The sequence below is a fragment of the Vombatus ursinus genome, unplaced genomic scaffold (genome assembly GCF_900497805.2).
Source record: "Vombatus ursinus unplaced genomic scaffold, bare-nosed wombat genome assembly UNPS02014798.1, whole genome shotgun sequence".
Classification (NCBI taxonomy): Eukaryota; Metazoa; Chordata; class Mammalia; order Diprotodontia; family Vombatidae; genus Vombatus; species Vombatus ursinus.
In genome coordinates this window covers 86,206,198-86,222,267 of record NW_020954576.1, presented here as the reverse complement: position 1 = coordinate 86,222,267, position 16,070 = coordinate 86,206,198, and the positions used below count along the sequence as shown (strand labels likewise).

The 16,070-nt window shown below is 35.1% G+C and overlaps 1 protein-coding gene across 1 annotated transcript in view; it reads right to left on the bottom strand.

Moving 5' to 3' along the window:
* Positions 1 to 16,070, bottom strand: part of LOC114049726 (rab3 GTPase-activating protein non-catalytic subunit) — a 127,945-nt gene that overhangs the window by 50,855 nt on the left and 61,020 nt on the right. The window contains exons 8-13 of the mRNA XM_027871106.1: positions 15,913 to 16,012; positions 14,443 to 14,541; positions 10,904 to 11,052; positions 8,008 to 8,087; positions 7,814 to 7,903; positions 4,849 to 4,988 (exon numbers count right to left, since the gene is read on the bottom strand). Of these exons, the coding sequence (XP_027726907.1) occupies positions 4,849 to 4,988; positions 7,814 to 7,903; positions 8,008 to 8,087; positions 10,904 to 11,052; positions 14,443 to 14,541; positions 15,913 to 16,012 (658 nt within the window). The remainder of the gene's footprint in view (positions 1 to 4,848; positions 4,989 to 7,813; positions 7,904 to 8,007; positions 8,088 to 10,903; positions 11,053 to 14,442; positions 14,542 to 15,912; positions 16,013 to 16,070) is intronic.

The following is a 16,070-nucleotide window of genomic DNA, read 5'->3' as shown; positions in this document are numbered from 1 at the left end:
TTAGAAGTTACACTGATGAGGGTTTAGAGGTAAAGAGCCTCAAGTTCATGCCACATAAGAATTCGTTGAGGGACCTGGAGTTTTTAGCCCTTTATGCCTCTCTTGACTCGCGTGTTTGTATGTCAAATTTTCTACTCAGCTTTGATCTTTTCATTAAGAATGTCTTGAAGTCCTCTATTTCATTAAAGATTCATTTTTCCCCCTGAATGATTATACTCAGTTTTGTTGGGTATGATTTTTGGTTGTAAAACTAGATCCCTTGTCTTCTGAAATATATATTCTACGTCCTCTGTTTTTTTATAGAGATGGCTGCTAAATCTTGAGTGATCCTGATTCTGACTCCTTGGTATTTGAAAGCTTTCTTCCTGGTTGCTTGCAGTATTTTTTCCTTGGCCTAGGAGTTCCAGATTTTGGTTATAATATTCATGGGAATTTTCATTTTGGTGTTTCTTTCAGGAGGTGACTGACAGATTCTTTCAATTTCCACTTTGTACTCTGGTTCTAAGATATTAGGACAGTTTTCTTTTGTAATTACTTGCAATATGATGACTAAGTTCTTTTTTTGTTTATGGTTTTCAGGAAGTCCAGTGATTCTTAAATTATTTTTTCCTCTATTTGTTTTCCAGGTCAATTGTTTTTTCTGAGATAGTTCAAGTTTTCTTTCTTTCTTTCTTTCTTTTTTGGCTTTGTTTTATTATTTCCTGATATCTTATACAGGCACTAGTTTCCATATGGCCAATTCTAATTTTCTAAGAGGAGTTATTTTTCTTCAGATTTTCTTCAGTAAGGTTTTGTACCTCTTTTTCCAAACTGTTAATGCTATTTTTATACATTCCTTCCCTAGCCCTTGCTTGTTTTTCCATTCTTTCCCTTACTACTCTCAACTGGTTTTTAAAATAAATTTTTAGCTCCTTACCTCTTGCTTTAACTCTTCAAGGAATTCTCAACGGACCTGTGTCCCAGCTGCATTTTAATCGGAGGCTTTGTAAGTTTTCAAAGCATTCTTTTCTTCTGTGTTTGTTGTCTTGAGCTTCCCCCATCACCACAATAGCTCTATATTTTTTGGTTCTTTTTTTGTTTGCTCATTCTTCCAGCTTTCTTCTTGACTTTGGACTTTATGTTAATGCTGCGCTATGTTAATAGAGGGTCTGCATATTTCTGAAGGGGATGTTTGGTCTGAGTTTCTGTCTTCTTATATCCATCTGCTACTTTCACAGTTCCACATGGGTCCCTGCAAGCTTTCAGTGCTTTCAAAGTAGTGTGATCCAAGGGGAAGTCTGTTCACTGCTCTGGTCTGAGTTCTGCAAATTCCTGGCCCAAGTGTGAGTCTGTCAATTTGTTTCTTGTTGGGAGTTTCAGCAGACTGTTACTTGTCTCAGTCAATACTGGTCCCCCCTCCCCGGTCTAGGACCTCTTTCTCTCTTTTGAGCTTCTCTTCACTTATATCACTCTTATAGCATTCTTGGGCAGCTAGGTGGCACAGTGGATAGAGTGCAGGGCCTGGAGTCAGGAAGACCTAGCTTCCTAAGTTCAAATCTGGCCTTGGACAGTGACCCTGGGCAAGTCACTTAACCCTGTTTGCCTCAATTTACTCAACTATAAAGAAGGAAATGGCAAACCACTCCACTATCTTTGCCAAGAAAACCCCAAAATGGGTCACAAAGAGTCAAATATGACTGAAATGACTACACAACAATATGCCATTCTTGGCTACTAGCTCGAAGGAAGCTAATAAGGCTCTAATAGATGTACTTTGCCTTAAGAATCACGCTTCTACTTCACTTCCTAGCTACCAGCTCCAAACTATGCCATTGCACATGGTACCCAGCTTCACCCCCATTTCTCAGCTTCCCTTTATATACTGTCTTCCCCCTATTAGCTATTAAGCAACTGGAGGGCAGAAACTGTTTTGATTGTTTTATTTGTATTACCAGCCCTTACCACAGTTCCTGACATATAGTAAGCCCTTGATAAATGATATCTACCTATCTATCTTTCTATTACTTCAATCTATAGCAAGCTATGAATATAATAACGAAGCTATCTTCCTTATTATACCATAGAGCTTTTAGAAGGCAGGGATCTTGTCTTACACAACTCTGTGTTCCTCATAGTGCCTTACACATAGTATGTATTTCATAAATATTTGTTAAACAAACATCTCATTCATCTATTTGACTTCTTTGAAGTATAAGTATAAAGACAGGGAGAACTAAGAGCTAACACTACTTAGAAGTCTTTTACCAGGTTCTATACAAAAGATTGTTAAAACAAAACAAAAACTGAATTACAAAAGAATTATGAAAATGTTCTGTTATGAACACTGAACTCACCTAGTAAAAGGAAAATGTAAGCAAGTATTTCTTAATCTTGTGTGCCACCTGGTAAGTTTGGTGCTACCCAGAATGAATAAACAAAAGGATAAGGCTTGTTTTTGACCTATAAAGCATGATTTCACTCAATGCAAATCAATTTAATTTAGTAAGTATTTATTAAGTGACTACTATAGTAGAGAGGCATAGTGACAGAATGAATAGACTGCTAGACTTCAAGTCAGGGAGACTTAATTGATCAAACTTAATCTCTGACACTCATTAACTCATAGTGTGATGCTGCAAAAGTTATTTAACCTCTCTGAGACTCTGGCAACTCTCTAAGATAGGAAAATTGGACTGTGACTTGCATTGATGTAAGGTTTTCCTGCATTAGCAAAATCAGAGATTTTTCTTGTGCTGACAGATATCTAGATCTGTAAAAGGCATAACAGCAACATAAGACATGTTTATAATCTTATTGGGATGTAATAGAACATAAGATATTAAGAATACAACCAATAAATAAATAAATAAATAAAAAGAATACCAAAAAATGTGTATGTACCCCTCCACTTAAAGGCTTTCTTCTTTGGTGCCTCATCAAGGCAAGAAGGCTCTCTGAGGCCTTCACAGCCCTCAGGTTATCATGAGCTCTGGCACTGGTAGATCCTACCAAGTGAGAAAAGCTTCAGGTATAGGCCCAGGAGTAGGCTGTACTCCTGTTATTTAAGGGCCATCTCAGTTTGGTTCAGAGAAGCTCATCATTCAAAGATTGGGCTGAGCAATTCACAAAGACCAATGATAAAACTAAGGAGGGGATGAGATCTGTGACAGCAGAGGAAGCACTCACACCATAAAATCACAGACACTTGAAATGTTGAAATGTGCCATTGTTAAGGGTACCATCATCTTTCTAGTCATTCAGATTTGAAGCCTGAGTCATCTGTCCTCAATTTCTCATTCACCAGTAGTTGCCAATTCTTGCTGATTCTACTTCAAAACATCTTTCACAGCAGAATCACCCTTCTATCCATTCACACTACTACAACCAACTAGCTCAAGCCCCCATCACCCATAGCCAAGGGTTATTGTGATAATTTCCTAATTGATTTCCCTGCCAAAAATCTCTCTCCTCTCCTCTTGGTCCTCCACATAGCTGTCAAAATGATATTTCTAGGGCAAATGTTTGAAACTGTCACTTTACTGCTCAAGAAGTTCCAACTGTTCATTGTTACTCTAGGATCAAATATAAATTCCTTTATTCAGCACTAAAAGTTCTTTATAACAGGGCTCCAATCCAATCTTACTATAAACTACTTCCCTTCATACACACCAGCTTAAGCAAATGGATCTTCTTCCTATTTCTAATTTATGTCATTTCATTTGAATCTACATGCCTTTATATGGGTTATCCCCCACACCTGATATGTACTTCTCACTTCCCTCTCTTAGAATCAATGTTTTCCTTCAAAGCCCAACTGAAATGGTCCCTCATACATGAGGTCTAGTTTCCTAATCACTCCAATTGCTAGTGTCTCTCCCAAGAAATTAGAGTGTACTTCATGCACTTACATAAATATATGTTGTTCTTCTCAAGAGAATGTAAACATCTTGAGAGATCTGAGTATTTCATTTTTTCTTTGCATCTTCAATGCTTGCCATATAATACAATATACATATAATACAATGCTTGCTGATTGAACAAATGAAAAATGCAGGTTTACATATGAAGTCAGAAACTTATAGTCTGTTATTTCAACAAGTGCATAAACAAATACGTTCAAAAATAACTTAGTAAAACTTTGACTCATCTATAATGGATTATTAAGGATATTCAAACTATCTCTAACCCTTTGTAATGGGCATTATTTACAAGTAGTCTTTTGGTACCAAAGTCAGAGACAAACTTCTTTGCTAGATTATAAAAGTATTTTATTTGCAGGAGTGAGTTAACTATGATTGGCCTAAAAAGAGACTGTCTAGCATATTATCAATTGAAATAATCAGACAGATTAATGTTTTAGTTTTGATTTAATTAATATGGAAATCCCTCCATTGAGGCAAATCAGGTACTCTTTTGTTAACTAAATAGCCTTAGAGCATTGCCAAGGGGCATTAAAAATTAAGTGATTTGTCCATGGTCATATATTTAGTATATGTAGCAGGTGGGACTTTAACTCAGGTTCTTTTGACTCCAGTGCTCTTCCTCTATTGTGTATGAGTATATGTTTATATATGATTAAGTCACAATCATCATTGGTGAAGGGAATTTATGAATTGGTGTCATCATAGATACACTACATACTACATAGATTCACGTATTATGTATAATTAAGCTATGGAAAACAGATCCAATAATATTTCAGTTCTACAGTGGTTACCATGTTGATCTTTAAAATAAAATCAAAATTAAAATACAACAAAGTATTTTCAAAATCATTACAAAATGTTTTAGCCAGCTGGAGGAAAGGGAAAATATCTGTTCAAATAGTGAAATTCAGAAAGAAGCCCCTAGATTTATCCAAGGTAGTACCTTTCCACATGCGAATTGCAAGTCCCCTTGCCACATCTAATAAAATAACTCTGCCAAAATCGTCAGTTACTGCTGCTAGTGTGTTACATGGAGAGAGACATATGCTTTCACCATGGCGCCTTGAATCAGGAAGCCCAAATCTGATATTAAAAAGAAAACACAAAAACATATCACAATCTTGTGAAGTAGGAAAAAATCATTAAACATTTAAACAAAAGAGTGTATTTGTTTCAACTTTTAAAAAACGAAACTTGCTTCAAATTAATATTCATTTTTGTGGGCTGATCAAAGATGAATGTTTTCTAATAAAGAGTTTTGGGCTATAAATTGGCCATCTGGAATAAGAAAATGAGCTGTTCTGGATAGGTGAGTTTTCAAAATAATTGAGCATTTACCTCTTTAAACATCAAAACTATTTATTTAAATCTGAATTAAAATCTTTCTAAAATGTAGCCTCACTTCCCTGCCTTCTGTAAATAAAGCTGAGTGAAGACAATCTGTCATTTTTTTTATGATTTGGAATCAACATTACAATTATTTTACACTCATATACTGTCATGGCCTATTTGAGGTATGCACACAAAATGGCACTAGGCTGCTATGCTTTTTTCATTCATATGTCTACTACTTTTTCTGTCTCCTTCCTTACTTTCATGCTGTTACTTGTCATTCCCTTTAGTTGCCAATATGCCTACCTGTAATGAAGAGTCTTCTCCCTTTGAATTTGCTAAAGACCTGGAAAGCAGATAGCCATTCTTGTCAGATTTATATATCACTTAAGAGTAAATAATCTCTTAGTGAGGGACTGAGGGGTCTCCTAAGAGTACAGTGTGTGAGTGTCGATGCATAAACTTTGTCACATCTATTTTGTTTCCTCAGAAGTCCAGCTATGCCTTCTGTCTTACTTGTTTGTTCCTCATTCTCCTCTAACCCCTCAAATGTAATTTTTGCCTTGTCTTCCCTTTTTTTCTCTCTACACTTTCTCTCTTAGTAATTTCATCCACTACTATGGCTTTAATTATTATTCTTGTGTAAATGACTTCCAATCTCTCTCTTCATCTCCAACCTTCCTCCACAGGCCCAGCTCCCTATTTTCAACTGCCTAATGGATATTTCTTCCTAAAAGTTCTACCACACCAGTATGTTTCTTACTAAATTATTGTCTAACCTACCCTCAGTCTTTATTTCTCTTAAAGAACCCACTATTCTCCTAGTCACCCAGTCATATAATCTTAAAGTAATCTGACTCTTCTCTTTCCATCATAATACACATCCAATCAGTTGCCAAGACCTGTCTTTCTTTCTCCACAATATCTCCAGCATTCCTCCCTTCTCTCCATTCCACTATAACTGCCCTTGTTCATGCCCTTGAATATTTTTAGACCATTATAATTAGCCACTTAAATACATCTCCTATTTGCATGCTACACTTTCTCCAATCTAGCCTTCACATCATTGCCTATATAATTTTCCTAATGTACTCTTCTGGCCGTGACACCCATCAGTGGTTCCTCATTGCCTATGGAATAAAGTATGAATTCTTGGTTCCAGAATCCAAGACTTTCCATGATCTAAATCCAGTCTGCTTTCCTAATTTCATCTCTTATTCCAACTAGAATGTCCTTCATTTTCGGTTCCCGTTCTTCCCTCTCAGATCTCTATGCATTTGTTCATACAGTCCTCAATGCCTCGAACGGTTCCGCCCTACTCTGCTGACGATGCCCGCCTGTAGAAATCCCTCCATTCCTTCAACACACAACTCGGTGCCATCTCCTCCCTGAAGCTCTTCCCTTCACCACCTTTTCCCCCCGGGTGAAAATGATCCTCAAACTGTTCACAGAACTTGGCCTGAATCTCTCAAGCTCTATACTTCTTCCATTATAATATAGTTACTTGTGATCACTGCCCTCTTCCCCATTAGATTGTAAACTCCTTGAGAGTAGGGTCTATGTTACAACTATATTTAGAATCATCATCATCACCTCACATTTCTCTAATACTTGAAGGTTTACAAAGTCCTTTCCATAAAACAATCCTCTGAAACAAGCAGGGCAAATAGGAGCCACATTGTATAGATGTGGCAACTTAAGCTCAAAGAAGAATTTAAGGGTCCTTAGAGTAGCACCTTTCACATTTCAGGTAACTAATGAATATTTCATTAATTTTTTTGGTATCCTTCCTGGTTCTCAAAGTTGATGCACTAAATAAACTTTAAATAATAGTTCTTAAGAAGGATCTACTAAAGAGAAAGAAATCTAATTTAAATGGTATTTTCTTTCCTGACTCTCTTATTCAATAGTAAATAAGCAGAAAATAAAAACAGAGGCATAATACACAGACTAATCTGGAATATTACTAATGTATTCCAGGCCAACACAAGTTGACTCTCTGATACATGCTCACATATCTTTAACACTTATGCTTTGATTCTATTGTTAATATTTAAACAAATGAATTAAATCTTGTCCAAAGTAGCTATATGTGTTATTGTTGTTTCAGATGTTATTTCACCAGTGTGGAGGTTTTCTCCTAGTGAGAAAACTCTCTGCACCAATGCAAATTGACAACTTTAACAGTGCCTTACAGTTTTAAGAGTTTCTCGGCCATTAAAGGGTTAAAGTGGCTTGCCCATGGTCACACAATTTGTGCATGGTCATACAGTATGAATCAGATACAACGTTAGAACTCAGGTCTTCCTAACTCTAAGGCCATGTTGCTTCTCTTAGTGACATGCTATTATAACTTTTTAAAGAAAGGAATTCAATGGTTTTTACTGGACTCATTTTATATTACAACAAAGAGAGAAAAAAGTAAATATTTCAGTTGGTATCCTAACAGCTCTAAAGAATAAGCAGACTGATGGACAACCAATGAGAAATGAACTGGAAATTTACAAAAATTACAAAATTCAACAGTCAAATTGAAATTATAAAAAATATTTTTAAAAACTACATATCAGACTTGCCTTACAGCTAATGGTGTTGCTGGTTCAACTTTTGGTTTCTGCTTCTGAATAGCTTCCTCTTCATGCTTACTCTTCCAACCAAGCCAGCCACTTGAAACAAAATGAATTAAGAATAACACTAATGATTCTAAAACATTGAAATGCAGTCTTAAAACAAAGCTAAGTGTATGTGAAGTTATTCTGAATCCCATTACCTTGCAGCATTAAATAATGCAGAAGTCAGTTTACTTGCAACTGCTAAAGCAACATGAGACAGCAACGGCTGTGAACTTCCCTAAGGAAATAACAAAAGAACACAAATTTTATACCTAAGAAAACAAATAAGAAAAAGATAACCATCCTTGCATAAAAAACCTGGCACTAGATAAAAGAAAAAAGTCTTTTCAAAATAATATAAATTTGAAGAATTTTGGAAGACTGGTCAAATCTACTCTAATAAAAATGCACAGCTCACCTCAACACACAATTAGAGTTTTACTTTAAGAGGGAACCTAATTTCCAAAGTAAAATTTACTTTTTAAGAGTACATTATCAGGAAAAAGTCCACTCTTTCTTTTTTCCCTTCCAAAATCGGGTCCCCCCCCCTTTTAAAAGCACTATTAGATTCACCATCTTCACTTAACTAGATCTCATAAAAGTTTAAAGTATTTTGAGGTTGTTTTTTACATGAGAAAGGAAAAGTGGTGCCAAATCTGACCTCTCAGCCAAAATTTTAACAACCTTAAAAAAGAGATAAAGTTCAGAAGTCATAGGAGCTAGAATTTGCTCTTTTGAAAGTCTACTTTCTCTCTCCTTGCAAATGTTCCTTCTCAGGGGCAGCTAGGTGGCGCAGTGGATTGAGCACTGGCCTTGGAGTCAGGAGTTACCTGAGTTCAAATCTGACCTCAGACCAAACACATGACACATGCTAGTTGTGTGACCCTGGGCACGTCACTTAACCCCAACTGCCTAAAAATAATGATAATAATAAAAAAAAACACAAGCAAATGTTCTTTCTCTCAAATTGCTTGTGGGTTATGATCAATTCTGAAGCTTATTGTCTGTTTACCCAGGAAGGTATTACAATTCAGGTACGAAATTTAGGCAATGAAAAGTACAAATGACATAAGGACATGCAAGTTAGCTATCAGAAACTTGAGGACATCAAAAAACAGAAGTGTTTTAGCAACTGAGATGTCGAGGAAAAGGCACTGAGACCTTAATTTCAGTATCGGTTCCATTACTAAGTAATTTTGATAGATCAGTTTTTTAAAATACATTAACTTCTTTTAACCCTGCTGTTCAAGTACTGTTTCTGTCAAACAAAATGGGTGTGCAATTCTGGGGAAATTAAGAAACCAATCCCTTGGTGCCACAGGCAATTTTCCAAGTTGGAGGGAAATAGGAAGTTTCTTCACTGGAAATTCCCTCTACCAATGAAATTACATCTCTAGTGTTTTGGTTTTTTTTTTTTTTTAAAGAAATGTTGTTTTAGAGTCAAAAATATATTCTGAACTAACCACATCTTTTAAATATAAGAAGTTTATGAAAATGGTCCAAGAAGTAAAAGATATATCATGTTTGTCTGACTAAGACCACTTAAAATATAAACTGTATCCCAATGAAAGGAAAGTTATAATTACACAAAGTTACCAATGTAACACACACTGACCTATAAATCTGATTTCTTTTCTAAAACTAACTAAAACAACCTTTTCCCCCTAAAAAATGTAAAGCATCACTGTAAGGAACACAAAAGTAGGGAAGCTGAAAACACCAAACAAACATGGAAAGCAGAGTTAGAGAGTCACACAGATATATCATTTTCTTTCTGCCTCTTCTCTTACACCACTCCATAGGCATCCCTTGCTCAACTACAAAATTTAGAAAACTCACAATTCTATGATATCTACCAGTCCTGCCCATGGCACTGAACCCCATAGAGCCTTTGAAGCTTCAAACAGCAGAAACTATCATCATCTCTCAAGAAGTGAGAAATAAAGCCTGAGAGCTATGGGATGAAGTACTAACTTCTAGAAAGAAAACTTTCCCCAAGATCCCTTCCCACCTACCATTTCTACTGGTTTACTACAATCTCCAAGACATGGGGGAACAAGGGAGATATGAGATTTATAACAAAATCTCTATGTCCAAAGGGACTCAGAACAGGGATGAATGCAATTTCTCTGGACATGTAAGCAGGAGGGATCTGTATCCGTGACCTTGAAGCAACAAAGGTATGTGAATGCATCAGATTCCCTAGCACCTTTTCTAGCCAAAGGAAAAGCTTTCAGTAGCTGTTTTTGTCTGGAAGACCACTAAATTTTAATCTATATCTAAGCTACTAAAAGCACCATTATAGACTACACTCAGGTATGTCAGATTTGGGGGAAAGTGTGGCCTATATTCATACTAATTTAGAATACTGAAGTCATAAAATGAGTATTTCAAGTATATATATAGTACAGAATACAAGACCAGAAACTATTCCTTAGCAATATGAAAATATTTACATTCAATTTTAGGTTCATAAGAAATTTTCTTCCTATTTTCAAACTGAATAAAAAGTTTATATGGTTTTCAGAGTTTATTAAGAGAAAAATGTACACAATATTTTTTGTTGATAACATACTTTGAGTGATTTACATTAGCAGATCTTAACATAGTAATCAAGATCATTTTTCTGGCTAGAAATACATTTGAAAAAAATCATGAAGCCCCATGAAATATTAAGCATGTCATAAGACAAAAAAGCAGGTCTCAAAAAGAATCTGCCTTGTTTAAAACAAAACCAAAACCTGTCTGATAATGTCAAATAGTCAAATTGCTGTCAAACAGCTTCTTGAGTTTAATCTAAATTTTCCATCAAGCATATTATATAACATACTTAAATTCTTCTGTTGTAAAATAAATATTAACCTTTCAAGGTACATTGCTAAAAATAATTTTGAACCTTTTTTTAATAGGAAACTAGAAAGTTTGAAGTAAAAGTAAATTTCTAATAACAGAATAACTCACAGAGATGTCTATGCACATAAAAATAGGAAAGAAGAAAAGAGTTTAAAAAGTCAAAATGTTTACCTTAATCATTACCATTAATGGAATACATACCTCTAAAGCATAGAAGAAACCAGTAAATGGATTTGACCCAACAGTAATGTACTGAGACATTGCAGGTGGACTATTTTTTATTGCTGCATTAAATCCACCTATATTTGAAGCCGTTTTCATTTGATCAAAAGGAGATAGTGTCATGATTCCTATGACAAAATAATGATATTAAAACTGCTGAAAAAATGTTATTTCAGACTGCTAAATTTTTAGTTAAGATTTGTTTTTAAATACAGTAAAGGGCAAGGCAATGAGTTGGGGAATGATCACTAAATCTAAGGTCAAAGGACCTTGGTTTGAATCCTGGTTGTACTATTTACTAGCTGTGTGACATTGGGAAAATCACAACCCTTGGGGCAGTGAGTAGAGCCCTGGAGTCAAGAGGACCTGAATTCAAATCTGGCCTCAGACACTTGACACTTACTACTGTGTGACCCTGGGCAAGTCACTTAACCCCACTGTCTAGCCAAAAAAAAAAGGAAAATAACAACCCTTCTGAATCTTAGTTTCCTTATCTGTAAAATAAGTAGGCTGAACTAGAGTATGTCTAAGGTCTGCTTCTAGCTCTTGATCCTATGATATTTATATTTAGTTTTACTTTAAAATACAAAGATTTTTAAAAGTTTTTTTTAAATGCCAGAGTTATGTTTCTATTCATTTGACAAGTTTTGTTATGAAAAAAAGAATACAATAAAACAGTCTAAAATATTGAAAGGATTACTGCACGTTAATATTAGTAATCTATCTTTCCTGATTCTAAGAAATATGTCAAAAATAGTACATGTAAACAAAAAGCTACAATAAGCTATTCTGTTTTTTTTTTTAAATGAATAAGTGACTTTCTACTTCCAAAATATTTAGTGTACCAGTGGGAGCTACAGGTGCTCATCCCACACTAAAAAAAGGAGAAGAGAACCACTGCTCTTGGTTGTGTTTATCTCCCTCCAGAGGGACAAGAGAGTACAGAGATGGCCAACAGCATACAGCTCTACTAGGCAGGTCACAACCTGCTGGCTGGAAGACCTTCAGTTTAGTAAACTGATGCATATAGGGTAATCTTCAAACTGCCGAGCATGCTAACGGTTGGCCAATTTCAACAACTAAGCATGCCTAACTCAGGCTTGTAAACTTAGGTTTTTTGTTTTAGATCTACAAGCAGCGTATTCATTACTTAGCATTTTTTTCATAGACTTGATGCATATCTAGCAGGCACTGTATCGGTGAATTTGAAGGCTATGGAATACCACCTGGATCACGGCATATAAATGGTCCTTTACAATTTTAAACAGTTCCAAAAACAAGTGGTGGTTTATATGCTAAATATAAAATAAGAAACTTGCCAATTGTAAGCCTTGAAACAAAAACTCTAACCTCAAGTTAACTCTTTACCAAGAGAAGGCAGAAATCAAAAAGTTCAGGTGCAGCTGCTTAGGCAAATATAAAGTGGAGCACTACCAAGTTAACAAATATAAACTGAGTAACTGAAACTTTCAAATGAAATGTTAGAGTTTATAATAGTTAACACAGCAATGTAACAGTTACTAAATAAGTTTCTCTTGTTATTGTATATATGGATATTATGTACATAACCACTAATACCATATACCTTAGAGACCGCTACCTCTAGTCTTAAGACCCCCAAGATTGCAAGGGTAAGGAGTCAGATTGTGAAGAGCTTGGATGTGAGGGGTAAATGAGAGTGGAGAGTCAAGGATGACACAGGCTGTGAGCCTGGGTGACTGGGAAGATCACTGAGTGACTGGTCCCTTTAACAATAATAGGACAATTTGGAAGATGGCATATTAATTTTTCCCCAGCTTCTCTCCTGCTGAATACTCAAACCCAGTTGAACAAATACTCCTCTGAATGAGTAATTCAAATAGCATTGATTCGTTTTTGAAGGGAGAGGGAGAGAATGACGAGATAAAGGAAAGGGAGAAAGGAATAATAAAATCTTATAAACACAGTTAAAAGGTTCTAACAAAATGATATTATTAAATTTCAAAACTGAGATTAAATTTGAAGTTTTTTTACTGCTTTAATTCACTATTACTAATGCTTTGCATCACTTCTTATTAGACAGTAACTGTAAGTTCAAATTTGCTTAATCTGTTTTTAATGACAGGAATTTAGTTTGAAGGCTATAATTCTGAGGGACTGAACTATCCAAAGGTTTAAATATTTCTGTGGAATGAGGCCAACCAGTAAATAAAACAAATCAACTATCACATATATACTTTCTGAAAGTATACTAATAGTATATAGGTCATATGTTTAAACATTAAAACTGTAAAGATATCTTACTCTCCATTATTTCAGACATTAAGCTATGTGACCTTGCATGACTGCTTCAATCTATGAATTTTTCACTAAGAATGACATTTTTCTTTCCATAGAGGAACATAGTCTCATTACTTGTAGTCCCTACTCATTATTTCTTAAACATCTAGAAGCTCAATGTTTCACAAGCAAAACAGATTTCATTATTTTCCAAAAAAAAATCCTGCCCTCTTCTCAAGTTCCCTATTACTGTCACAGGCACCATCATCCTCCCAGTAATGCTGGCTCACAATCTAAGTGTCATCCTTAGCTCTTCACTCTCACTCACCCCAAAGGACATCCAATTTTTTGACAAACCTTTCCTTACAACTTTTTTCATATGTCCCCTTCTCTCCCTCAAACAGTTACTGCCCTGGTTCACATCTGCATCACCTCTTGACTAAACTATTACAATTATCTTCTAATCATTCTTCCTGTCTTATTTCTCCCAATTCTAATCCATGCTCCCCTCAGCTTCCAAAGATTTCTCTCTTTGGAATTTAGGATTTCTCTCACATCACTCTCCTACTCAATAAACTCCAGCCTTCCTAAGTTAGAATCAAATGTAAAATTCTTTGTTTGACAATTAAAGACCTTCACAATCTGGCCCCTTCTTCTTTTTCCAGTTTTCTTTTCCCTTTACTTCCCTCCACATACTTTACGATCCAGCTACGGTGACTGGCTTCCTGGCTGTTCCTCACATGTAATACTCCAGCTCCTACCTCTTGGTCTTTGTCCTTCTGTCCCTCATTCCTGGACTGCTCTGCCTCCTTACCTCTGCCTTTTAGTTCTCCTGACTTTCTTCAAGACTCAGCTTACATCCTACCATCCACAGAAGGCCTTAACACTGTACTTCTAGCTGCTAAAGCCTTCCCTTCTGAGATTATTTTCTACCTGCTCTGTACAGATCTTTTCCAGTAATTTACATGTTATCTTCCCCATTAGAATTTAAGCTCCTTGACAGCAGGCATTGTTTTTACCTTTCTTGTTGTCCCAAGCATTCGGCACAACGCCTATTGCATAGTATGTACTTAAATGTATGTTGATTCTCTGAGCCCCAACTTCCTCATCTGTAAAATGGTGATATTTTTATTATCTGCTTGACTATTGTACCCCTTAAAGAATCACATGTGAGCTACTATCACAGTACTAATGACATGAGAACTCCCTAAATAAATACTACTAAAGTAATTTTTTAAAATTCAAATACTAATGCTTACCAATACTTGCATGATCAATTATGGTATCAATATCCTGTAGACCCCATTTCTTATATGCTAAAGGTGGTGGCTGTATGTTTTCATTACCCGATGCTGCAGCTATAGAATTAAGAATTACAGTCATTAGGAAGTTGTTTTTTTATTTCCTTCCCAAATTGTTAAAATTCAACTAAAATTTTTTATCATGAAAAACTAAAATGAATTCACTCAATTTGTTTTTTAAAATTGTCATTTTTTAAAAACTGTCAATTGACAATCTTTGCCAGTAAGGAAGCAAAAATACAATTGTTAATTGGTTTATTAGCTTCAATGAAGAATATATAGAACATTAAAGATAGAATCCAAGTAGTAATAGCAGATCACAATGGGATTTAATGTACTCAGGAAAGTATTATACAGAAAGTAGAAACTCAAACAGTTAACTATTGTCAATCTGGTAGATACAGATGTTAATAGCAATACTAGAATAAGTGAATAGCAATAGAAACTCTGTCATGAATAATTCCACTTAAATAAAGCACAACAGTAAGTAAAGAAAGAGTAACATTCAATGTTACAGGTTACCAACTTAGATTATGGAATTCTTCCAAAAGCTTCCAGTTCACCTCCTCCTACCCCTTCCACTGCTAGTGCCTCCCCTCTAAGATTATCTTCCATTTATTCTGACTATATTTTGTATGTACATAGGTATTTATAGTTTGTCTCACATAATGCCTGGTACATAGTAAGTATTTACTATGTTTGCTGACTGACTGCATCAGCTAACCGCTAGACAAGATATTAGAACACAGTTAAATTTTTATTCAGTTCCCTCTATAAAGTTAAGATGATTATTTTAGTAAAAGAAAAATAAAACCCAATTTTAAAAGCACGATGAATAAAGGTCAAGAAAACAGATTTATTTTCCCACATCATCAATTGAACATGACCCACAATACAGATAAATAACTGGACTTGTAGTCAGTGCAATTCAAAACTAATAAGAGGCAATGACCAACTATATTTTTCACATTAGAAAAGAGTATATATAGTTTCACAAAATAAATCACATTTAACATATAGGAATCTTGATATTTCAAGTAGCAAAGGGTATCCATCAATATCAACTAAAAATATGATATTTCCTCGAAGCTTGCCTACACAGAATTCCAACTAAAGACAAATACTTTGACTTTATTGCTAAAAGAAAAAAGAGCAATGTTCTAAATTCATGTATGAATTTAAAGTGACTTTTATTATAAGATTTATTATAAAAGATAATTGAAGTGAAGGGAGAAAAGTGTGTGTTAATTTTATAGGCTGTAATCTCCTGAAATTCAGGGTCCAGAAAAGAAAAAGAAACAACAGCTTCTAAAATGTTTCCCAATGCAGAAATCTTTGAAATCCTTTTCATTATGCTAAAAATAAGTGTGAAAATATTAAAACTATTAACACTGACAGGAGTTACACAGTTTCTTATCAGAACTTTACCTTTTGCTACCTGATTTCGACAAGCACGAAGGGACTGGAAAAGGCTGAAACCATCAATAGTCACAATTGCAGCTGGATACAAGATACTCAACTCTTCATTCTTTTCAATGAACAAGGAAAAAAAATCAATTTTCAACACTGCCACAACAGATCTGTTT